Source organism: Oreochromis aureus, linkage group 1 (assembly GCF_013358895.1).
Source record: "Oreochromis aureus strain Israel breed Guangdong linkage group 1, ZZ_aureus, whole genome shotgun sequence".
In the NCBI taxonomy this organism is placed as follows: domain Eukaryota; kingdom Metazoa; phylum Chordata; class Actinopteri; order Cichliformes; family Cichlidae; genus Oreochromis; species Oreochromis aureus.
In genome coordinates, this window is record NC_052942.1 from 38,642,332 (window position 1) to 38,666,825 (window position 24,494).

At 42.9% G+C, this 24,494-nt stretch overlaps 1 protein-coding gene across 5 annotated transcripts in view; it reads right to left on the minus strand.

The window, feature by feature from the left end:
• Positions 1 to 1,413: 1,413 nt before the first annotated feature.
• The window catches only part of vps13c (vacuolar protein sorting 13 homolog C), a 50,305-nt gene continuing 27,224 nt past the window's right edge, over positions 1,414 to 24,494 (minus strand). For 4 of the 5 annotated variants that reach the window (XM_039613626.1, XM_031743691.2, XM_039613638.1 and 1 more), the window contains 36 exons: positions 24,012 to 24,265; positions 23,486 to 23,712; positions 23,087 to 23,179; positions 22,731 to 22,964; positions 22,515 to 22,646; positions 22,124 to 22,213; positions 21,519 to 21,674; positions 21,132 to 21,396; positions 20,882 to 21,042; positions 20,664 to 20,785; positions 20,062 to 20,359; positions 19,507 to 19,896; positions 19,098 to 19,202; positions 18,766 to 18,915; positions 18,526 to 18,651; positions 18,306 to 18,439; positions 17,885 to 18,011; positions 16,354 to 16,589; positions 14,956 to 15,097; positions 14,700 to 14,840; positions 14,538 to 14,619; positions 14,365 to 14,434; positions 14,101 to 14,212; positions 13,900 to 14,013; positions 13,613 to 13,743; positions 13,401 to 13,482; positions 12,879 to 12,992; positions 12,651 to 12,726; positions 12,382 to 12,545; positions 12,256 to 12,301; positions 11,324 to 11,447; positions 8,110 to 8,224; positions 5,876 to 5,967; positions 5,666 to 5,789; positions 5,446 to 5,529; positions 1,414 to 2,552 (listed from right to left, as the gene is read on the minus strand). In XM_039613626.1, the coding sequence (XP_039469560.1) occupies positions 2,451 to 2,552; positions 5,446 to 5,529; positions 5,666 to 5,789; positions 5,876 to 5,967; positions 8,110 to 8,224; positions 11,324 to 11,447; positions 12,256 to 12,301; positions 12,382 to 12,545; positions 12,651 to 12,726; positions 12,879 to 12,992; positions 13,401 to 13,482; positions 13,613 to 13,743; positions 13,900 to 14,013; positions 14,101 to 14,212; positions 14,365 to 14,434; positions 14,538 to 14,619; positions 14,700 to 14,840; positions 14,956 to 15,097; positions 16,354 to 16,589; positions 17,885 to 18,011; positions 18,306 to 18,439; positions 18,526 to 18,651; positions 18,766 to 18,915; positions 19,098 to 19,202; positions 19,507 to 19,896; positions 20,062 to 20,359; positions 20,664 to 20,785; positions 20,882 to 21,042; positions 21,132 to 21,396; positions 21,519 to 21,674; positions 22,124 to 22,213; positions 22,515 to 22,646; positions 22,731 to 22,964; positions 23,087 to 23,179; positions 23,486 to 23,712; positions 24,012 to 24,265 (5,215 nt within the window). In that variant the 3' untranslated portion in view covers positions 1,414 to 2,450. Of the gene's footprint in view, positions 2,553 to 5,445; positions 5,530 to 5,665; positions 5,790 to 5,875; positions 5,968 to 6,988; positions 7,649 to 8,109; positions 8,225 to 11,323; positions 11,448 to 12,255; positions 12,302 to 12,381; positions 12,546 to 12,650; positions 12,727 to 12,878; positions 12,993 to 13,400; positions 13,483 to 13,612; positions 13,744 to 13,899; positions 14,014 to 14,100; positions 14,213 to 14,364; positions 14,435 to 14,537; positions 14,620 to 14,699; positions 14,841 to 14,955; positions 15,098 to 16,353; positions 16,590 to 17,884; positions 18,012 to 18,305; positions 18,440 to 18,525; positions 18,652 to 18,765; positions 18,916 to 19,097; positions 19,203 to 19,506; positions 19,897 to 20,061; positions 20,360 to 20,663; positions 20,786 to 20,881; positions 21,043 to 21,131; positions 21,397 to 21,518; positions 21,675 to 22,123; positions 22,214 to 22,514; positions 22,647 to 22,730; positions 22,965 to 23,086; positions 23,180 to 23,485; positions 23,713 to 24,011; positions 24,266 to 24,494 lie in introns of those variants that run through there. The other variant, XM_039613634.1, reaches the window with a different exon arrangement.

The window sequence follows — 24,494 nt, forward strand, 5'->3', positions numbered from 1 at the left end:
TTTAAAGTGGAACATTATTGTGGTGTAAACTCGACTGGACCTCCCCCAGTGCTCAAAGTGAAACTGATCCAGGTTCAGTCGTCAGTGTGAGAGATCAGAGTCTCTGCTGCCGCCTGCTGGTCTGAAAGAAAAGCTTTAAAAGATCATCTCAGTTCACCAAATGATTTTTTGACCCAATAAAACGTTTTTCATATTTAAATTGTTGTTCAACTGAAAAATAATCAACATAACCATGGAAATCCAGGAGTAACCTCCACACGCTAACCCTAAATCCTGCTTCATGATGCAGACCTGTGGCTTCTGTTCATTTACTCAGCGTTGTCTTTTTCTGTATCCATCAGTTTGAACTCAGTGTGTTCAGCTTTTCCAAGTTCAGCCACAATGGGACTCATGCTTGTAGTCTGCTGATGGTTAATCTCTTGAAAGGGTGCACACACACACACACGCACACAGTATAGGAAAATATGACAACTTTTTCTTTAATGTACACAGTACAAACTCAGGGCAGCACTGTTGCTTTACAGTAAGAAGGTCCTGGGTGGCCCAGCCACTGTCTGGCTGGGTCTTTATGTGTGGAGTTTGCATTCTGATTCTGGTTTCATCTCACAGTCTAAATGCATGGAGTTAGTGGAGTTAGGTAAATGGTAATTTTACATTTTTCGTAGCTGTGAATATGTATGAATGGTCTTCTGTCTTTATGTGTTAGGCCAGCGACAGACTGGCGACCTGTCCAGGGTGTACCCTGTCTCTTATCCTATGGGAGCTGCGATAGGCTCCAGCCTGTGACCCTGAACCCTGGATTGGCAAAAGAACATTGATGGACTGCTAATCTCATCGGGAAGCTAAGTGCAGATTAGTTTTTGCTTTAGGATTAAATCTCGCTTTTGTTTGTAATTCTTTACAGGCCACAGGCTATTATTTGAATCTCAATCCGTGATGCATCAAGTTAGGACTCATTCTCTCCGATTCGATGAAATATTTTGATATTGAAAATGGTACTTTTCTGTTATGACCTCCTTGTAATTTTAACCAAAGATTTCACCACCAGGGGGCAGCATTTAATCTGCAGGTGTGTCCAGCTGTTTTTGGATTGGTGCTGGTGTTATTTTAACTTTTAGTATCCTTTTACCTCTAGCCCCATTGTTACGATTGTTAATAAGAACACCAGGTTGAATAATAAAGAATGCATTTATCATATTTTTCAGTGTTATTTACTGAGTTGATAAGTTGGATCTGAACTCTTGTGAAGCAATAGAAGGAGGTCAGACTTTTACTCTGACAATAGTGAACTTAAAGTATATAGTGAACTTTAATCTGATGTAGAATAAAAGTCATTACATCCCAGAAGCTGCTGTGATATCGCTGATTTCTCACTCATAAAAATCCCCCCAAAAACAACAATGTCCACCAGAAGTAATTCAAATTCATCTTTATAGAAAATTTTTCAGGTTACAGGTCAGTGTATTTTGTTTTCTTTTCCAACAGAAAAGAGCTCCTTCTGCCCAACATCAGCACAGAGACAAATACAGACTTTTGGTTACAGCAAAAAAAACCCAATAAAACAATAAAAATAAAGTGAAAGCATTTCCTTGTGTCACTCAGCAGGTCTGAAACGATGTAAACACATTCACCTGGTCTTTGTGGAAAAAAAACATGTTTCATTGCTCCGTTTAAACAGGCAAAGATCTGCAGGTCAAACTGGAATAGTTAACACTGACTGTATGCTTCACTGTAGATATTAAGAAAACGGTGGGATTATTTCATGATAAACTGATAAGATCTTTGTGTTTATTTAACTGGACATGAACAACAGCATTCATATTAGCAATTAGATCAAATAGTCTTTTAGTGCAACATATTTTTATGGATTCATCATGGGCGTGAGGTGTTGCAGCTGGCCGATGACAAACCCCCCCAAACAAAACACAACAAAACACAACTTAAACTAAAAACAATTAAATACAAATCAAGGTAATAAAACAAAATAACCAACCAGCATATATAGATATAGATATTTGGATGGAATTAAATGTTTCTCATAATATTGTGATTTGATTTCTTCCTTCACTGTTCTCATTCTGTAGTTTCACAGGTCAACTTTCTTATTCTTCAGAAACACAAAGTTAGGCTTCAAAACGGAACTTCAGAGACCAACGAGTGACATCACAGCAGCCGTGTCCATCTTTTATACACTCTATGGACTGAAACAACAACAAAAAGAAAACTACAATCCCATAATTCTTTCATTTGATAAGTAAAAGCTTCCCACTGTTAGCATGTCAGCATGATGAAAAAACCTAAATGTCTGACTGGACATTTTAACTGAGCACATATGTGCCGGCATAAATCAGTTTACATTTCTTAAAGCAACAGTTACACATTTCACATGGAAACCTTCCTGCAAGCTTTCCAAATATTTACTGCAAATCAGCTGCAGACAGGAAGTGACCTCACTGCTTGTTGCCCAGTTTCAGGAAGCGCTGTGACTTCTGTCTTGCCATGCGATGCTGCTGCTGTGCCATCTGAGCATCAAATATGGCGGTGTGCAGCTTCTGCAGGGAACAAGAGGAACCAGGTTGGGGAGGGTTACGTCACGAAACAACACACATCCACACTGAGGCTTTCATTCATACCCAGGTTTCCACCCATACAGACGCTTCACCCATACTGAGGCATCCATTCTGTGATTTTTATTTAAATGCACTAAATTCCCCTCAGATTAACAAAAAACAACTCAAATAATGTGAGTATACAGGCCCTTTCCAAAAAATTAGAATATCATGGAAAAGTTTATTTATTTCCATAATTCCTTTCAAAACTTTAAACTTTCATAGATTATAGATTCAGGGCCCACAGCTTAAACGATTTCAAGTACTTAGTTGTTTATTTGTACATAATTTGGGCTTCCAGCTCATGAAACCCATGAAAACAGGATTTAAAAAAAATTAGAATACTGTAAAGACATCAGCCCAAATTTTACAGGGTATGAATGTTTTAAACTGAGTGTTACACACAACTCATCTACTAAACTCAAAGCACCTGCACAGGTTTTCCCAAGTGTCATTAAATTGCTTCACTTTGACCCAATTGTCTCAGTTAAGTTCAATATGGGGAAGACTGCAGACTTGACAACTGGCCAGAAGAGCATCATTGGTACCTCCATAGGATGGGTTAGCCACAAAAGTCCATAGCTAAGGAGGCTGGCTGTTCACAGAGTGCTGTGTCCAAGCATATCAATGGAAAGTCTAGAGGAAGGGCAAAATGTGGCAGGAGAAGATGCACCAGCAGAAGAGATGACGGTGGCTTTCAGCGGATTATCAGACAGAAGATTCAAGAATCTGTCAGAGATCCAGAAAGTGTGGAATGAGGCAGGAGTCAAAGCTTCAAAACCACTTCTGAGCCTGAGCCAACGTCGGAAGCGACTCAACTGGGCCAAAGAGAAGATGGACTGGACTGTTGGCCAGTGGTCAAAGGTCCTCTTTTCTGATGAAAGTGTGCCTTTCATTCGGGAATCAAGGGCCTAGTGTTTGGAGGAAGACGGGTTTCATGATTCCTTCTGCTGAGGATCTGTATGCAGATGCACATTTCATCTTCCAGCAGGACCTGGCCCCTCCCCCTACTGCCAGAAGCACCAAAACCTGGTTTGATTTCCATGCCATCACAGTGCTTGACTGGCCAGCCAGCTCGCCGGACCTAAACCCCATTGAGAATCTATGGGGTATAAAGAGGAAAATGAGGTCCACCAGACCCAAAAACAAAGAAGAGCTGACAGCAAGCATCAAGGAAACCTGGGCTTCGATAACTACCAGGCAACGCCACAGGCTGATTGCCTCAATGCCACGGCGCATCAAAGCAGTGATTAAGGCGAAGGGATTCCCAACCAAGTATTGAAAATACCACATTTTGATTGATTTGATGTGATCCTAATTCTTTCCTGCAAAAACTGAGTTGTAAATGGTGATGGCTTCACAGTATTCTAATTTTTTTAATCCTGTTTTTGTGGGTTTCATGAGCTGGAAGCCCAAATTATGTACAAATAAACAACTAAGTACTTGAAATTGTTTAAGTTGTGGGCCCTGAATCTATAATCTATGAAAGTTTAAAGTTTTGAATGGAATTATGGAAATAAATAAACTTTTCCATGATATTCTAAGTTTTTGGAAAGGGTCTGTACGTTAGCAACCCCCCACAGTGAGTGGGGTTAGTTGTCGAGAGGTTTGTGGTAATTTTGTCGCATGACAAAGTAAGCAGAACTTTTTGTAAAATGCAGAAGTGAGTTGGGTTTATTTTGTAGCACAGAGACGAAAGCAGGGTTAATGTGCAACACAGAGGCGAGTGTGGTTAGTTTGTAGCACGTAAAGAGGAAGCAGAGTAATTTGCAATGCCTCAAGTTTGCTTACGCAGACATAAACAAGTCTTTGTTTTGGTGATTATTACTGTTTGTTTCACGCTGTTATTGGGGCCAAACTGAGCTCATTAATAGTGTTATGTGCTGCACACGTCACGCCTGCCTTGGGTAAACACCATAACTGTCCTTATTTACTCCATTAAGTGCGAGTTAGTCAATAAATAGTTAAAACCTCCTCCTGTCTCCTGCTTTCTGTGCATCTCTGATGGAATTTTGTTCTGTCCCCCTTACAATGTTAAATCACACCAGAAGCTGTTCAAAAGTGGAGTGTTTAATGTGGACCTGGTCTTTTATTTTGAAAGTTGACATGAATGCTAATGCTGCTCTTGTGCCTGACTTCTAGTTCTTACCTACTCTGTGTAGCTTGATGCAGCTTCGATAAATAATCGACCCAAGAGGTTTACTATGAACAGTGTTCAGGCTTTCCTTAGCCTGTTTTCAATTCAAGTTAATAATGTTACGGCTGTGTGCGCTCTCCAAAATTATGACTGCACAGCAGAGCTCTGAAACTTTAAACCGGATACATTTAAATATTAAAGCTTACTGTCCCACAGCCTGATACAGGAGATGCAGTTCACTCTGCAGATCAGAGTGAGACTAAACTGACTGATTTAGCAGGTATTATGGGTGCGTGTTGGGTTCTAAGAGCTGCCTGTTAAACAGTGGGAAACAGACTTAACAGGACATTAGAATCAAATGCAAAAAAATGAATCATCAAATGGATACATGAAAATTTCACTATCAATGTGCTGTCGCAGATAAATCTGCTGGTTTTACAGCTCTGCAGGTAACCAATGTGAAACGTTCCTCCAGCAAACAATCTGTAATGCACTGGATAAGACAGAAAGTGGACTCTGAATATAACACACTGACTTTAAACTTGACACAGCACACTTTGCCATTACTCTTGCTTTGTAGTCCTCCACGTGCTACTGTAAACGAAGTTGAGTAGAAAGCTGCTATCAGCTTTGGTGTCCATACTGAAGTCAGAATGTGCTGCAGCCTCACCGACCCCCAAACAGACACACACACAGTACCTGAGCAGTGTTAGGGTCGTTGAGCTGAACGCTCCTCACCGACTCTTGACCATCTCTCTTTGAAAACGACAGCTTCTGCTGCTCCTGAGATGCAAGATATTGAAATGTAACATGGTTACAGGATGTGACCTCACACTTAATCTTAATTTTTATCTTCCTGATTTAACAGCAGACAAACGTGGCTGATGAATTCGAGTTTTATTCAGTTTTATTTTGGTACCTTGCTGTAAATCTTCAGCTCACTTCCCACCACAGCCGGCGGTCGACAGAAGTTCTCATACAAACATTCCCACTCTTTGTTGAAATGACCCACGAATTCTATCTCCTTAACACACAAAACTCTCCTGCACAAAAACAACAATGACACTGTAAGCAACGACACATGCTGACAATCAGCAATGAAAAAAGACAAAATAACAACAGGTTTTACCGGTTGGTGACGATGATGTTGGTCTTTCTGTGTCCAGGATACTGACAGTGATCTCTGAACACTTCACCCTCCAGCTGTTTGATCTCTGATCGCTGGAAACACAAACAGACTCCCAGGTTTTATTTACTGACCACCTGCGGCTTGAATCTGAACATTATTCATGAACATCAGGTGATCCTGTCGTTCAGTAAAACTACAGGATGTGTCTGCACTGATGCACCAAGAGGTGGATTTTACCATTTAGTGTAGTTCGTTGCTGGATGACATCTAGTTGAAACAAGGAAATGTAACAAAAGTGATGAACCCCTCCTGGATTGGGTATATATAAAAGGAGGAAGCAAGCTGACATGTTTGATTGTTTTGGAGATTCTGAAGGTTCAGGTTTGGCATTTTGGCTGCTGGCATCTTTTTTTATTTGTGACAAGACTTCATAGCAAAGGAAAGGATGTGTCTCAGAAAAAAAAAAAAAAAGGTTTACCAAATCAAAGATAGACCTGTCCTAAAAGATATCCTGCTCTTTCATAAAAGGAAATGAACATGAACAACATCCTGAAAACATCCTGAAACTAACAAAGGAGACCTTAATCTCACCAGGCAAGCATTTATTCAGACACATGCAGTCCAACTATACGATCATTTTTAATCATCCTTTAAAAACACTGTTCTCCTTGGAGAACCCCAAACTTTTTGTGCAGATGCCAGATGGAGGAAATTTAGGACACTGAATGCTTCGAATAACAGCAGAAATGTTAATAAGCGTGAAAAGTGATCCTCTGTTTTGTGGAACAAACCAGAAACTAATTAACCAGTGAAGCAAACCCACCACCAGAAGAAAAGAGAAGAAACTGTGGAAGTATCAGAGGAGCTATATGACTTCTATATGGCCGAGGATGCTAACATGTTGCCAAGCACACTAAAAGACGTACATGGAAACCAAACATGCCCTCTGAGAGAAATCTGACCTACTTCAAAAGAAGGATCAAAACCAGAGTGTGTGATAGTGTGAAAGCACATGTTAGTGAGTGGTTACTGTTCTGACGGCATGCTGACAGTAAAGGCGACAGCCCCGCCCCCTCCCACCAAACCCTGCATCTGGAAAAAGAAAGGTGTGAGTAAAGGCAGAATTTTTATTAAACACAAATCTTACAGACAGCGACACGCTCTCAGCTGACAAACACTCAGAGGTGACGTTAGCGCAGACACAACAGCCAGAGGTCATGCAGACTGAGTCGTACAAAGAGTACATCATCACAAAGACACAAATATTAAACAGCACGTATTTATATACAAGTTCAGAATGAATTTAAAGCTGACGCTACAGAACGATACAAAAATATCGGTAAGCTCTACACGGACATGTATCTCAGCTTTATAGCAAAATAATTTCACCACCTGCTATTCTTCTCTGAATAAACAATATGAAATAAATGGCTATAAACAAAAAGGGTCATTTAAAAACTATTGTTTATAAACAGAAATAAAAAACTAAAAGCAGAAATGTTTTGTGTAGAAAAAGTAATAAACTGAGAGCTGAGTGTAGAAATGTTTGAGGTATGAGAAGAGAGATTAGTTTTGGCATGCATAGAAACCTGAATCATCTCAATATCCAGAGATCAATGTGGATATAACAATAAATATAGATTATTATAGAATATTATAGGATGAGAAATTGAACCATAAACATTTTATTAGTCATAGACAGGATTATAGTCTTTCAAAGCACTTGAATGATAAGTTGATCCGCCCAAGCGAACACGATTATTCCTCCTCAGGCTGCATGTGGCACCAACACAAGAAGAAAAACAAAAAAGAAAAAAAAATGGATTAGAAGCACAGACACAAAGTGCTGCACCCTGCCTGATGATGCCTGTGTGTCATGCACAATTTTTCATTTCAACTTTTGTGAAAATATATTAGCAGCTAAAGTTTTTCTGGTGTGTTTTCCAGCAGCTGAGATCTGACTTCTCATATCTCGTTTATCCTGCTTTCTGATGTCTACCTGATTGCTGGGCATAGACTGTGTTAAGTGTGTGAATGTGTGTTCTGGCTTGGCTTGTTTTTAATTCATAAATATCCGGAGTGTGCATTCAGAGCTGCTGCCGTTTTTGATTTTTATCCACCGATTGTTTTTGGGACAGAACTGTTTTTGTTTTTAACAGCAGGAGACCACACCTGCTTCCTCTCAGCAAGCAACATCGGGACGTTATGGAGGAAAACGGTCAAACCGATCGAACCTGGAAAAGGTCGAATCCCTGCGACTCGGTCAGGTCATACGGCCTGATGATCCCATCCTCCCTGATCAGACGCACCGGCCGTAGCTTGGTCACTTCCTCTGTCGCCTCGGCCGCCCTGAAATCACAACACACGCGGGAAAACAGATGCACGTGAAAAATTATTCTAGTGCTACAGAAACTGAAACAGACTCATTTCTGTGCCTTCCTGCTGAAGCTTAATAACTTCATATGGTGGAACTGAAGTTGAAGCATCGTCAAAGTCAGCATGCTGACTAGTCATTTCTACAAAAGTGGGCCCTGAGAGTTGGATGTGCTACAACCCCATTTCCAAAAATGTTGGCGCACTGTGCAAAATGTACAGAAAAACACAACGCAGTCATTTGCAAACCATTTCAAGTCTGTATTTAACTGAAAATATCTTAAAGGTAAGAGATCAAATATTGAAACAAACATTTTGCTCAGTTCTTGAAAGCTAAATGGACATTTTTAATGTTAACTCTGTTACCCATAGTGACGAATTATGTCACTATGTATTAATAAAGCTAGGGCTTGACAACCAATAAGATTGTTTCCAGATTGTTCCAAGAGCAGCTGCACGGGCAGAGACCTCACCAACGTCTGATGCACACCAGGTCAGTTTGTTATAAACAGGCCCGAAAAATGAATCGCTCAGAAACCTGCCACAGACTTTGAGGGGCTAAAGAGTTAAAAAGTCACTCATTCTTCTATCAACACTTGCTGTGCTTTTGGAAGCCAAACAATTTTCTATTTCACTTGTTCAGCAGAGCCTTCTGAATAGTGTATATTTCCAGTGGGTGTTTATGAACAGATAATTATGGATTCTGTGGATCTTCTAAAGTTATTAAATTCATTCTTTAAGAAGTACTTTTTCTCTAAATTGTAGAAACTACTGTATCTATCAGTCATTTTGTACCACTGATTACACTCAGTGTTGTCTTTTTGATCCATTTTCAATCAAATATAGATTTTAAATGTTTTCCTTTAACTTCATATTTGTCCTAACCTTTTTGGAAACTAGGTTGCAGTTCAACCCTGAAGCACATTCAGAGTGAAGCAGATTCATTTCTAATGCGCACGATGCTGCGAGAAGCTTCAGTCAGGTGCGATATCTCACCTTTGGTGACCTCTACAGTGACAGCGTGAAACGGTAACATTCAACAGGTTATCATGAACTGACTGACGTGTCACAGGACAGATGTGTCCTCCATACGGAGGAGGGGGAGGAGGATGAAGGTTGATAAGGTTCCTGGGAAATGTTTTGGGCATTTCAAAGTATTTCCTTCTACTTAAATGTGTGGACAAAAGACTAATTAAAGACAAAACCTGAAGCCTAGAATGATTATCCCGTGAGGGAGGTGTTTAACTGCCCCCTTACAGGCAAAGGTCACTGCTGATGTACACAGAGTTCTTCTACCTTTATTCCAAATAACTCTGTCCTGTTGGAAGTGCAGACAGAAGACAGATGTTGATATCCAAATAGGGGAATATCTTTTGTAAGAATGATTTGCATCCCTCCGGTAGAGCGCTGGCCCAGAACCTTCATGAGACACTTGATATTATTATTTGTCACCTACTTCCTAGTATCTATAATTACTTCCACATATATTTTAAATCTGAACCATCGCCTAACATGTTCAGAATGTACTATGTAGATGGAAATAATCAACTAGTATTTTAAAATATTTAGCAGTACTTTGAACTTTGCAGTGCAGTTTTCTCTTTGATGCAGCTCAAAGTGGTTTTTAGTGCGAGCGTCACCTCAAACAAACCAACACTGTGACTGTTAGTGTTTCTTTACACAATCAGTATGAACCAAGGTGCCAAACTCAGGCTGGAAGAACCATGTGACCATTCAGTCAGCCAATCCCTGAGGAGAGACCAGGTGATGCTTTGAGATTCACTGGCAGGTGGGACAACATCAGAGGTTACTGCAGGTCAGAGACGTTAAAGTATTCAAAGGTGAGATTAAGGTAACTGCATACAGAAACTCTTCTGTCCTCGGTTATATACCTGCAGAAACGTCAGAGGGACGTGAACGCAGTGTTTCTCCTAGATTAGCAGAGATGGGTTTGTCCACACGACCTCTTAATGAATCAATAAATTTCTCTACACATATTTTCTGAGTGACTAATAAATAACTGATCAGTTGCCTCTCATCCTGTCGATTAACTCTAAAATCCATCATCGTGTTGCCAGAGGCGATCCGCAATGGTGGCCAGCCAAACCCACAGGGAGGTCGGCAATTTAGAATCACCGTAAGCCCAATAACTGCATGTCTGCACGACTCGAGGAGAACCCACGCAGCCAGCCCAGACACTGGATTGAAACCTGGGACCTGAAAATAGGGATGAGGGTGTGAAATCGACTGTGGAGGGACGAAGACAGAACAAATGCTAAAAAGAGTCGCCACATTGGTTGGTTGTTGACATAGGGCGACCTGCTAAGGTAAAGTCTACGTGTGGGAAACAATGGAAAGGAAACTGCGAGGACCAAGCAGACAAATGTTTTCAATTTTCATGATGTAACTGCATGAAGCACTTCGAGTAAATGGATCTCTTTACAAGCAGGACATGTGACTCTCCTCGGGGGTGTGGCTTTCTGAATCACAATGCTGCCACAAGCTGAGGGGTTTAACAAAGGGGAAGGGGCAGCAGAGGTAGACTGATGGTGGATGACACGATGAGCATGAATCAGTTTAAACTCTTGACACGATGCAGCGACTTACCGTCCATCTGCCGCAACAGTCAACATGCAAACGTCAAAGTGCCGCAGGTTAAAGCTCGACCCCCTCACTATTGCTTTATCAGGTCTGATCAGGTTTTATCTGGTGCAACAATCAATGCTACCCAAACATTTAAAAGGGGAAAACTAGTGCTGAACCTCTGTAACAGATCTACAGTTCAGCTCACAGGCAGCGATTAAAGAGTTCGGCTTTAACATGCTTCATGTGAAATACTCACACACCAAAACAGCAAGAAACCAATGAACAAAACTCCCGGCAACAACGACACGAGACAGAAAACAAAAGCAGAAATTAGTGAGCAGACAAACAACACATTAAGAAGCACACAGAAAACACAGGAAGTTCTTCAGTCTGCAAAATACTGGAAACAAAGTACGAATAAACAGAGTCACTGACAGACTGAAGAGTGAAAATAAAGACTGGACACGGACGAAAGCTTGAAGCAAATACCTCTGGATGCCCTGGAAGGTGCTGCTGGCCATGTCCACGATGCCGCCTGTCGGCCGAGCAACCACCCCCACCAGACCTTTACCGATCCCCTTAAAGAAACCTGCTGCTCCCTCCTTCTTTGCTCCTACAGAGAAAGACAAAGTAAGAGTAACTGCTCTGATCCTCTGAAGCTCCGGAGTCTACATCTGCAGTTTTGGGTTTTCTTGCATTTCTCTGACAGAAAGGGGATCTAATCTAATTCAGGTTAGTCTGTAGACTTAAATGTCATCATCACTCACAGTAGTGTACTGCACTCTGCTACAAAGAACATGCGAGTGTTTCTGTTTTCCTTCAGATGGAGACACTACAGCTGAATATGGTCAAAAAGTAACTGGTAAATATCACCATGTGAAAGCTCAAAGTTCATATCTGCTGTAGATTTGCAACAATTTGCATAAATTTACAGAACACATATGTGAATACTGGATAAAGCTAGGTTCAACATTCTTGGTAACATTTTGTCTGTCTCCATCGAGCAAAGTCTCTCTGCTCTCTTCTTTTTCCCCTCAACCCCAACCTATCATAGCAGATTACCCCAACCTGAGCCTGGGTCTACAGGGTTGCTTCCTGTGAAAAAGGAGTTTCTCCTTCCAACTGCTGACAAGTGTTTTCTCATACAACTGGGTGCATGACTACCCCTTGTTTTCTCCCCTTGTTTTCCCTCTAATATTGTAGGGTCTTTACCTTACAAAGCACCATGAGCTGACCGTTATTGTGAATTGGCAAAAAATTAGGAGATTTTCCTTCCATTATTTTGAAAACAAGTCTAAATGAGACTATTAAAAATGTTTCTGGCATAAATGCCATAACTGGATGCGATCACTTGGTGACAAACAGAAACTGAGTGCGTGTTTGCAGCAGCAGTGTGGGTTTCACAGCAGAGGAGCACGTACCCTCCACAGGTTTGGTGACGATGCCGGTTACTCCGCCCACGACTCCCTGCAGAAACGAGAACTGTTATTGAACTGCATCGGGCTCACATCAGGACACAAAAACCTCTGAACTCTGTCTCTCTGCACCTTCAGCAGTCCTTTTCCTCCTTTAGCCAGACTTTCTCCAAAGTCTTTGGGTGGTCGGTTCATCTCCTCACGTCGCTTCTGTTGGTACTCTTTATCCATAGTGATGGCTGCCAGACCTTTACCAACCGATCCTGTGATCTTGGAAACCATGCCTGCGGCGCCACCTGCATGAGGAATCAGCTCGCTAATAATACTGATCGCAGTGCTCATCATCTGTCCTGGACATTAAATCAGTCTCTGCACATCCATCATGCCTCTGGGTTTCTTACCAACTGTGTGGCCCAAGAGGCTGCGGACACCGATCGCAAAACCTTCAGCAAACTCCTCCGGACCCTGAACGGCTCCCTGACAAACACAAACCACTTTCATTTCATCTGGATTCTCCTGCCTGTCAGCTTCTCAGGTCATGATCCAAAAATAAGATTTACATCAGAATCTTTCCTGGTAACTATCAGAAAAAAGTCGATCATGTCGTTGTGTAGTTCAGGACGAGTTACCTGGAAGGGCTCGTAGAAGAAGGCCTCCACCCCCTCAGACAGACCTCGGATCAGTCCAAATGGATTTCCCAGCACGTCCAGACCCAGAACCAGAACATACATCTGCTTCAGGAACTGCAGGCAGAGAAAGACACCAGGTTTTCTTTCTTGAGATTTTAAAATACGGCCAATGGTACCCCCCAGCCTCGTTGTAGATACACCTATGGTATCAATTTGAAAATCCTACGTCGCTTCGTTCTCAAGTTATGGCATTCCCAAAGTTAGATGCCCATCAGCCTTTTACAGCTGAGGGGTAAAAACCCAGATTATCTGCCTTTTGCTTCTGCAGAGACGCTGTTTAGAATTTAACACAGGTTTAATACTTATGTCCACATGATCAAATTTGTTAAATGTTTATCATCATCATCATCATCATCATCATCATCAGTTGTTACTTCTTCAGATCTGATTGGCTTATCTCCATTTAATTACACCTTTGTTTTGCTTGTAGATGCATGGCACACATGGAGGCTGTAACTTTACCTGTTCAGTATAGTGTCGAGCCACCACACCCGTCAGTTTCTCTTTACTGTAAAACTGGTGCTTCACCTCGAAGAAGGCCAGTCTGTGGGACACAAACACGACGAATGTCAAACACAGAAAGTTTTACTGTGACAGACTCAGCAAACAGCCGTCCCCTACTTTACGGCCCTCAGCGCATCTCTCTAATGCCGCCGCAACAGCGAGAGTCTCACTTGAAGATGATGTCGTCGACGTCGGTCAGCGTGGCCCCGATGCTTTTCAGCAGCAGGTTCAGAGACTGAATGGCTTCCGTCTCCTCAACTGAGTCATCACCGCTGGAGCCCAGAGACAGACTGAGATGGAGCTGAAACAAACACAAGAACACCAAGGTGGAAACACAACCTTGACCCCGTGACAACACTGGGCTGATTTTGAATCCAAACATTCATCTGGTTGACTTAACGATTTAACCTGTTTTTAAATTTAAGTGAAAAGGAGAGCTCAGACTGTGCGTCTTCACCTTGATGGGTGAGATGTGGAAGTATTCAAAGTAGCTGAGACCAGATGCGTCAGTCCGCGACGCCTCCATCAGCTCGGCCTGCAGGCCCTGCAGATCTTGCTCTATCAGCCCAGACTGAAACACAGACAAACCTCAAACATGTGAACCCTCTGTGTGTGGTTCATGTTGGCACTTTTAACATGTTAGAAGCGGCAGCTCTACCTTCTCGCTGTCGGCCTGGGGGTCTGCAGCTGGAGTGAACAGAGCCAAAATGGCTCCCAGGAAACCCTGATCGATCTTCACTGCCATCTCCTGGACCAAAGCCATGAAATACCTGGAGAGCACAGACAAGCTCAATCCCATCTCTGTGCTTACCTCTCAAAGACAAGTAAGTGTGGCTTATTCCACACACGAAGGATTTGGACTTCAGCAGGGTTGTGGTTTTAAAAACCCTGCAGGTCTTTAGGTGAACTGGTTCTTACTCACTTGAACTGCATGACGTTGCTGTGCTGGTTGAACCTGGTGATGATGGACACGTCAATGAAGGGCTTTGGCTCTGTGGAGACAGAAAGCAGAGTTAAAGACACTCGGCTCACCGTGAGAACGTTTAGATCAAGAGTTTGATCAAAGCTATGAAGAAGTTAATAAAAAGACTCCACCTGTGTCCAGAGCGATGGACTTTGGAGGAAGAACTGGATTGAAGACGATGGGGAAGATGGCACCTGGAAGCTGATTGTCCACCTGGACACAGAATGATGCCAGTCATACAAGAGTGTGTATTTCTGCTCAGGTGTGTATCCATCGTGGTGTGTGAGTTTTACCTGCAGCCAGTGCAGCTGAGCTCTCAGGCTGCGCTGATGCACCGACTGCTTGAACTCCACTTGGATCCCAGACAGGAAGTTCCTCCTCACTTGGCAGGAAATTGGCTGACGCATCATCATGGTGGCCCCGCTGAGGTTCACCTGAGAGCCAGTGACATCACAGCTTCCCTCTCAGCTCAGTGGACAATTGAAATTCAAATTGCGTGTGTATTTTTTGGGGAGGTGGGCGTGTTTCAGGTGCATGTTGACCTCTCACCTCCAGGTTCTCCAGTCTGATCCAGCCGCCGGCAGACTTCCCACTCAGCTGATTCTGGTAGGCTTTCTCCAGCAGGCTGATGTTCTTGTTATTGAACGGCTTCCAGCGATTCTTCGGCTTCATTTCCCAAACAACACCTGAGCTGTGATACAAACACACATGTAACGCTGTAACACTCTTGTGGTTATGTGTTGATGTTGCTCCAAGGGGTGTGCTAGGAAGCAAGATTCAGTGGGTATGATCATCTCCAGTGGGTGCTGGTCTGCACAAACAGACGTGTGAAGGAGCAGCAGCTCTACTTAGAGCTCCTCTAAAGTGCAGCCTCTCTATGTGGGAAGCTCATTCCAGCCACTCATATCTGTAACCTTCTTCTTTTGGTCACTACCCAGACCTCCTGAGCACAGGTGAGGGTTGAATGTATATTGACTGGTAAAGAAGTTCTCTTTTCACCACAACAGTCCAGTACAATGGACACATTACTTGTCGTATCCATCTGTCAATCTCACGCTCCACTTTCCTGTCACTTATTAACAGGATTGTAAGGATATCTGAACTCCCGTGTTAGGGTCAACAGCTATCCCTCAGTCCAGAGGGAGCAATCCACCGCTTAACATCTGCAAATAATTTAAACCCTATATAAAGAGCTCCAAGGTGCAGTGGTAAAAAGAGAGCTGAACCTAAAAGTGTAGATAAAAATATACTGGCTGGTCCTGCTTGTCATTCCTACTCTCACCTATGTTCATAAGCTGTAACTGGTCACAGAAAAAAGAAGCTCACGGGAACAGGCAGCAGAATTCAGCTTCCTCCCAATGGGCGAGGAGCTCAGTTATTTAGGTGAGGCTAAAAGTAGCTATTTCTTCTCCAACAGTGCTATTTTAGTCAGCTGGAGGTGGTTCAGGCAGCTGGATGACTCCAAGGTGAGGTGTGTCCAGGCATATCCAGCTGGGAGGTGACCCTGGGACAGACCCGGGACACGCAGGAGTTATTATGTCTCTCTGAGGATTCAGTAATGCTTCATTATCCCCTCAGAACAGCTGGAGGTGACTGTGGAGAGGGAGGTCTGGGCATGCTTTCTCTGTCACCCAGAGCTGGATACATAGTAGGAAACTTGCAGCTGTTACATTGTGAATAAAACCAAAAGAAAAAAGTAACAGATTTTTTCTGCATTTCTTGGTTGCATTTTGCTCATCTGGACTTCAAGTAGATGGCACTCATCTGGCCCATTTTCAAGGAAGAAGAGTTCATTTACAATCTCTTCTTTATGAGAACACAGAGACTGATTTGATAATAAACATGGGTTAGTAAAGAAAGCAAATAACTATTCTCACATTGTAGGAGAAGCTTGGAAATGTGACCTTGCTTTGCTGTAAACTGCTCTGGTAATGTGATAGTGTTTACCTGGTGATGCCAATGTACGCGATCTCCTGCCGCTTGCTGTTGTTGATCAGCGACAATCCGAGGTTCTGCAACAAAACTTTTACTTCCTGATCGGACTGCTCAAGCTCCTCAGCCTGCCGAGCCTTTGTCACCACTCCAACGTCCTCGGTAAATATCAGTACCCGCTGGCGTCCGTCCAGGAAGGAAACCCAGTGGATCTGTGACTGGCTGTCGTAGGAAAACTGACCCACATCATCCTAAATGAACACAGACAGACTGTAAGGAAACTGATGTGTTTGTATTCTGGGTTTCATGAGGTTTGTGGGAAGCAAACACAAGGAGCATATTGTTATTGCTATATCCTCCAGTTTGACTGTAATAGTACCATAACTAAAGAATAACTGATATTCAATAGGATGTGAAAATAGCAACCGAGACGCTAAAAGAATATATGTACACAGGGGATCTACATCAGTAAAAGAAGCCTCAGTTTCCCAGACTTCTCTACAATCAGATGTCTTGTAGCCAGAGTGGTTGCCTCCTGATGGCCAAAAAATCAAGGTAATAATTAATTAATAATTAAGGTTGTTAAAGCAACTAAATGTAAACAAAAAATTAAATCTAGATGTGAAAAAATATTTTTTGTTACATAAAATTAAATTAAAAACTAGACTTTAAAAAAAATGTAAACCAAGAAACGATTTTGTGAACTTGGCAAATTAAAATAAAAATATTATTTTTTTCCTAGTTTGAGCTAATATTACGTTGATAAAATTTTTTATTTGTTTGACGAAAAATTCATTTGCCTGATGAAGGATTGATGTACGTGTTTATTGAGATTCTGGATGTCTGTCTTGGCTCTGACGCATGTTCTCCAAACAATCGGAATTACAACAACAATAACAACAAAAAACAAAACAAAACAAACAAAAAAAAGACTACACTGAAACTAATAAAAATGAAACTACAACTAAACTTTTTCAAACAATAAAAACTAAACTGGAACGAGAAACTCACTCTGAAAATGAACTAAAACTAGACTGAATTAAAAACAAAAAGCTAAAATGAAATAAACTAAATTAGAAAATACAAACTCATATCATTCACCTTCATTGTTCAGATCATAAATCTACACTAATCTTTTATATAGAGTAATTGATCATTTTTCTCAATACAACAGCAGTGGCTGAAATAAATGGGTTTTTTTGGTGTTCCTCAGGGTTCCATTTATGGTCCTTGACATTTTCAGATTTGTTACATTAGATTTCTTTTGTCACAACAAACTGAAAAATTCTTTTTCAGAGGATGAGGTTCAGCTGTTACAAAGTCACAAAGGCATAGTTTCCCGGTAATATCTGGCTCTCCAACTATTAATTAAATCAGAGAGTTTCTGCTGTTTTCTGTGGGAAATCTTTTGATATGTGTTTCATCAAACCTCAATAGCAACTAAAAAAAGCTCGACCTCCAGAATTGTCTTACCATGACACACAATAGTGTCTTCTTGCACAAAAAAAAAAAAAAAAACAGATAAGAGATTTTGTGTGAGTCTGACCTTCAGCAAATCCAGCTCTCCTGAATGATCCCGGCATTCCCAACGAAGCATGCGGACTCCCGTTGGGTCGTCCCACGCAAACCGTCGAGTCTCGCTGGGTTTCAAATCATGAAAGCCGGATGAGCCACTGAAAAGAAATGGCAAGTAGCTGGGTTTCCACCAAGGTGTTTCACAAGAGAAAATTAACTGAAATACAAATTTATTCAGCTTGAAATCAGGGAACTGACATGGAGTGACAACCAGAAAACAGGCAAAAAAAAGCCTTTAAGAGCTTCATCTGTTTTTGTGGCCAAAAACCTGAAGCACCTCCAAGAATGCATAAGTTAAGACAGAGTGTACCGTGTCAGATGAAAAAGTTACAGCTTTTAAACTCTGATAGGCTATAAATTAACATTTATGTAGTAGTGTGTTGACCTCTGACCTCTGTCTATAGCTGATGGTGGCCCAGGGCGTGTGGTTAACCAGCAGGGCAGGAGCTGCTCCTTCATAATAATCACTGAAGCTGATGACGGTGGAGTGATTGGAGAGGTTGACATCCACGATGATCCCACCGCACTGAAAACATACATTCGTTTAAAAATCTCCAAAATGTACTAAACTGTGAGAGTTGGTCCGATGTGTCTGGTGTAATGGACACTAACCATCTCCATTTTTAGCAGGGTGCCGTTGTCCTGTTTATTGAAGAAGAAGGATCGGGAGGTGGATTCAGACCCGACAACACGGACACACAACTTTCCCGAGCCATTCTCCGGCCACAGAGGGAGACACTGCGCCACAACAATCGAATTATAACAATTATAATAACATAAGGCGTTTGGTAGTGACAATAAGGAAGACAGGCCCCTACAGCCTGTCTGTTCTAAAACTAGGAATTCATTCACCTCAGTGGAAGAGATGTAGTGCCACTTGGTTTGGCTGCTCACTTCTCCCACTTCTAGTTCATAAGATGACTTGTTGACCAGAGTGTAGAAAGGACTCATGGTGACGATCCTGGTTAGTTTAAAACTGCTTATCTGAATACTAACACCCACCTGCACACAGAAACAAGAAGTATGAAACTAGATCAGCTCACAGCTAATCATAATTTTAATCAATCCATTCATTAGACGAATAATGTGATGCATTCAAAAGCTCCACAACAAGCCTGGTCTAATCCCCAGGAAGAAAAAACATCTGGGTTAAACAGTTTGATCAATAGAGAAAAAAAAGTTACCAAGAAGTCCATGTGGTTGGCGGGACAGCGAACGCAGCCATAACTTCCCACTGTGTCCAGAGAGAACCCATCAGACCAGGAACTGGTGGAGACGCAAAGCTGGAGCTGTAACAAACACCAAAGGATTAAACAAAATGTCAATGTGCAATAAATGAACATTTTACGTATTACAGAATATGTCTGGCTTTGTTTTTATCCTCAAAAAAAAAAAAAAAAGAGTTAAAAAAGGAAGCAGTGATCTGAAAATAGAGGTCCGACCAGATCTAAATATACAGGAATAAAAAAACTTACCTGGAAGCTTATAAAAGCATACAGGCTCGGATTGTGAATCCGCATTGTGAAAACTTTAAACAACTTGTTTAAAGTCTAAAGAAGAAAGCCTGAACATGTGTGTCCAGGTGTTTCTCACCTTGCACTTGCTGAACATGTTTTTCTTCTTGAAGGAGAACAGGATGATGTCTCTGTAGTCGGCTGGGTGCTTGACGGAGATGTCCTCGGCTTTGTACTGCAGCACTCGAGAGGTTTTGTTGATGATCCAGTACGGACTGAAGAGCGACAGCAGCAGGCGGCTCGCCGTCCTCGTCACATGGACGTTAATGTCCACCGTAATGTTTATGTCTGAGTCGCAGGTGAGACATATGGCCAGGAACTCGGGCATTTCCTTTTCAATCCGAATGTGTCCGTGCCAGTCGCGTCCTTGATACCTCATCAGCACCAGCGACACAATCTCGCCTGAGACACGGGCGTTCAGGAGGTCTGACGTGCTGCCTTCACGAAGCTCGCAGGTGTCTACTGAGCTCTAGGGATGGAACACATCAGGTCCGATCAGATTCTTTTAGATCAGGTTAGTTTTCATTGGCTTATAAAATAATAAAACATTTCTAACAAACAGATGTGAATATCTGCAAAGACTCTTTATTATTGTATTGCTAAACCTTCATGGAGCTGTTAGGGTTAGGGTTACCTCCATCATGTAGCGAATGGTGTACGGCAGCAGGTTGCGTAGGGTAGCCATAGGATGGAGATGGATGACATAGGCGGGGTCCCAGTCCTCCTCTCCATGGCTGGTGATGTGTCGCAGGTCATCGGGGACGGCCAAAGTGCTGACCATGAGCGGCAGCAGGCTGCTTTCGGATGCGGGACATTGAAGCACCGACCCCACCTCTGAGCTCCGGTGCACCTGCTCCTTCCAGGATATGCAGGTGGAAGATGGAGCATACTGACCTGTCAGCTCTCCTGCTGGCTGCAAAAACAGCTGAGATCTGGAGGAAAGAGGAAGTAAAGAGTCTCACCACCTCCGGAAGATCTGATGGGCCACCTGGAGCTGCTCAGAGCCACAGGAACTCACAAGAGCAGCTCCAGATAGTTTGCAGGACAAGATTGCACTTAAAGTGTCACAAACAGAAAACAGATCTGCAACCAGAAGCTCGCCCATGTTGGCAAATCCTAATTTTGTAGATGTTCAGAGCAGCAGAGGATGTCTATTATTGAGACAATAATCAAATCCACAGACTATGACTATGCTAACAGTCTCTCGAACACCTGAAGAAGGCGGTGTGATTCTACCTGTAAGTTTCTAAGGTGACATGAAACTCCGTCTCGGGTTCGGCCTGTCCAATAACCTGCAGAGCTCTGGTTTGTGGAGAGTACTTGAGGATGGTGAATGGCACTGAGAAGTGATTCTTTATCTAAAAACACAAACAAAAGTTGCCTCTAAATAAACCTGTCCTGCTTTTCTAATCACAATATTTAATAAATTTATTTAGAGCATCTGTGGTTCAGACCTGCAGCGGCGAGCGAACCGTGATGACCTTGTTGCCTTCGACGGCGTCGATCTGCAACAGCACAGATATGGCCTCCTGTAGATCTGGGCCGCGGATGTTGTAGAGGCGTCGACCCGGTTTGTCCACAGCGATGTTGGTGATCTCGCTGTATCCTGAGGGCACTGTAGGGGCAGAGAAATAACATCTCCAATCGCAAGCTTAGCATAAGACAATGCGCAGCACCAACAGAGAGCAGGTGAGAACGTCTGACCGATGGTGAGGTTGAACAGGCAGCTCTCTTGCCGCTGGAGAGCTGAAAGTTTGCCTCTGGATGCTGGTTCGAACTTTGAGTGCTCCAGTTCCATGTTCTGATCCACCGGCAACTCGTGGAGCTTTCCCTGTCCCGGAGATCCCACCAGCCTCAAGTTAGCACTGTGATCCACAATGAGGGGAATTCCCAGAGAGTTTCTAATAGTGAATGGCGCCTTCTCCTTCAGAGAGTAATCAAAGGTGGAAGTCGTTCCCTCCGAGAACGCCTGATCAAAACACAGCAAAGGAAAAGGCCACTCAGTAATTCAACAAATTAACACATTTCCTTTTTTCAAAAAGTCAATTTTATTACAGCATCAGTCAGACACAAACTGAAGCTGTTCTGTACCTTGGCGAGGTTTTGGAAAACGTTGAGGCAGCACTTAGAGATGGTGACATTCATGGTGTCTTTGGAGCAGATGTTAACGACAGTGCGAGGTTCAGGAAGGAATATGAAGTCATCTCCATGAACGGGGCTTTTGTCATGGATTGGATTGTTTTTCATCTGCAGGAGCAAAAACAGCATCACTAAGTTTATCAGGCTTCAGCGGATCGTTGCTGGGAATTTTATTTCACTTAGGAGCTCAGTGAGGGATTTGAAACCTCAGCAGTGGGACAGCAGGTGATCAGATTCACCTTCATTCCACCTTTAAATGGCAGATTACAGACACGCCAATCAACTCTTACACCTGTAATATTAAGGTCGGTCTATTCCAAGAAAAAAAAAAAAAAAAAAAGGGGGGGGGGGGAGTTGGAAATGAGCCGCTTGGATGTTTTATATGAGGAACACAAAAATGTTTTTAACATAAAACTATTTACAGACAAAACATTTTTGATAGGCTTGAACTTCAGGGAATTGCTTTGCTGTGGGACATTTACTGGAGTGTGACGTGTGATTATTATGACAGCTACACAAAGTTCATGAAGAGCAAGCTTCGCTGCTAGCAGCTTTACCTCGAACTCCAGGTTCCACCTTCGTCTGCCGCCGTCAACTCGTTCCAGCAGAGGCTCCCACACCGCGTGGGTCTCATTAAAGTAGTTCACCTGGGAACAGATGACACGCTTGTTTTTTTGCTATTTTTCACTGAGCACAGCAGCTGCGATAACTCAGCTGTCAGGGAGACTTTTGTCTTTCTGGAATAGGCAAGAGTATGCCTATCCCTTCCAATGGCGTCAACACCTTCGTTGGTAGGGATGAACACATGAATAATGTTCTTAAATACTCCTCAGCTAAAACTAAAGATAGAAAAAAAACCCCAAACTAAAGTTAGGAGCCTTCTCAAGAGGTTTTTGAATATATGACACGGGTTTCAGGATCAGGTCTGAATCCAGGTTGAGTTCTTACTTCAAGCGTCATGTCAGCTCTCAGCTGTAGCAGCGAAGACCAGTTTTTGGCTGAACCATTGAAGGAGGACTCGGCCAGCAGCAGAGGGACTGTTCGATGACCCAAACCGGACTCCAGAGTCACCTGTACAACCTGAGGGCCAACAACAGCTCGTCAAAAAGAAGCAAACCGGTTTTAAAGTTTTACAATGAATGTTCTGTGAAGACGCTGTGGTACCTTGACTTCGACGCCAAAGCTCTCCCCTTCATTTCGTCCGTCCGGTTCTCTGAAGCTCTCGGTGACCTCGGTGGCCTGGTCCACTCCCAGGAACCAGTAGTTACAGTTGTAGATGTTCATGACCGACCACAGGTCACTGACATCGGGCTTCGATGCCTCGCACTGCTGATCCTTCTGCTTCGCTGTCATGGCGGCTGTTATCGTTGTCACTGTGTTGAGGATGAACGGTGAGATCTGCAAATGAAAGACACACTGGTGATGAGTTCACTGACAGTCGGGGAAATCACCGCGGGTCCAGAGAAGCAACACAGTCTCGAACATCTGTCAGTGTGATTTATAAATCCATAAATAAATACCTTAATTATGATTTCCTCCACTGTCATGGAGCCCCTCAGTGGTTGATTGGGGTGAGCTTTGGTTTCCAAGGCGACCGAACAAGGTCTCAGTACCTTTTGGATAGAGCCAGACTGATACCTTTAATCATGTTTGTTCATCTCTCGTTACTTACAAGACCACTAACACATCACATTTCTTCCCCCTACAGTAAGACACTTTTTCAGTTAATCTGTTACCCGACTCATATTTTTAAGGGTAATGCAGTAAAAATGGTTTTTACTCCCAGTCAACAATTCCAAAACGCCGTGGCTTTAAAGGTGTCTGACATATCAAAAAACACAAAAAACAGAACTGATATAACGGTGAGTGAGAGGTTCTCTACAGAATCTACAGACTGCAAAAAACAAGCACACTCTTACGGTGGTCACAGCCTTGTCCTCCTTGTTTTGGATGAAGGGGCAGGCGAGGACCTTCAGCTCCCTCAGGTTGGCTCTCATGTTCTGTGTGCCGTCCTCCTCGGCCTGCAGCGTGAAGTCGCACTGAAATGAGGCCACGAGAGCTGGGGCGTCGGCCTTCATCAGGTTGGCCACGAACACCACCTCTGGGTCCACCACCACCGCTCGAAGTCGAGTCTTCATTGAGGAGGCTGCAGGGAGAAAACAGTCTTGTAATTTCTTTTTATTTCCGTTCTCGCTTTGTGATTCTGAATGGTCCTTTTTAGTTTGACTGAGAAGCTCTGAACACTTGGAAACATCAATTTTGTTCTTATTGCTAAATCAGATAAAGTAGATCATGATCTCGCAATTCAGTGGTCAAAAACGTGGGCTGGGCTCCCTGCTGCGGTTGTAGACTAACACTTTCTGGATTCTTTTAATATTCCTGTTGATACAGTAGATATACTCAATCCCCCCGTCTCTCCGGTTAGGGTCTGGTGTCCGATCTTACCAGTCTTGGGGTCGGCTTGTGGTTCAGTGGTCTGTCTCAGCTGCAGTCTGTCGCTCGGTGCAGAGGTGGCGGTCGGAGCAGAACTCTGCGGCAGAGCCTGCAGGAAGAAGTCTCCAACGGCCATCAGAAACTCCACGCTCGCACACAGATAGAGCTTCTGCAGAACAGCCACCACCTCCCGTTCTGCTGCGCTCTGCCGGTACGTCACATCGATCATGTCCCCTGAGCTGTCTTCGTCTCTCTGCCTCACCATCCTGCAGCGAGTTAACACAATGTGTGATCACTCACTGGTAACGGCCAATAAAACAAAATAAAAAAACCCCCAGAACAAAAACCCCTAAAAAAAAATCTCATCTAAACCACTTTGGTAGTGTAAAAACTAAACTGCTTTCTAAGAGATATTTTCAAGTAAAGTCACAGTCTACTGTAGTATACTATACTGTACTGTACACTATGTTTAGCAGTAATTTGGTAACCATACTG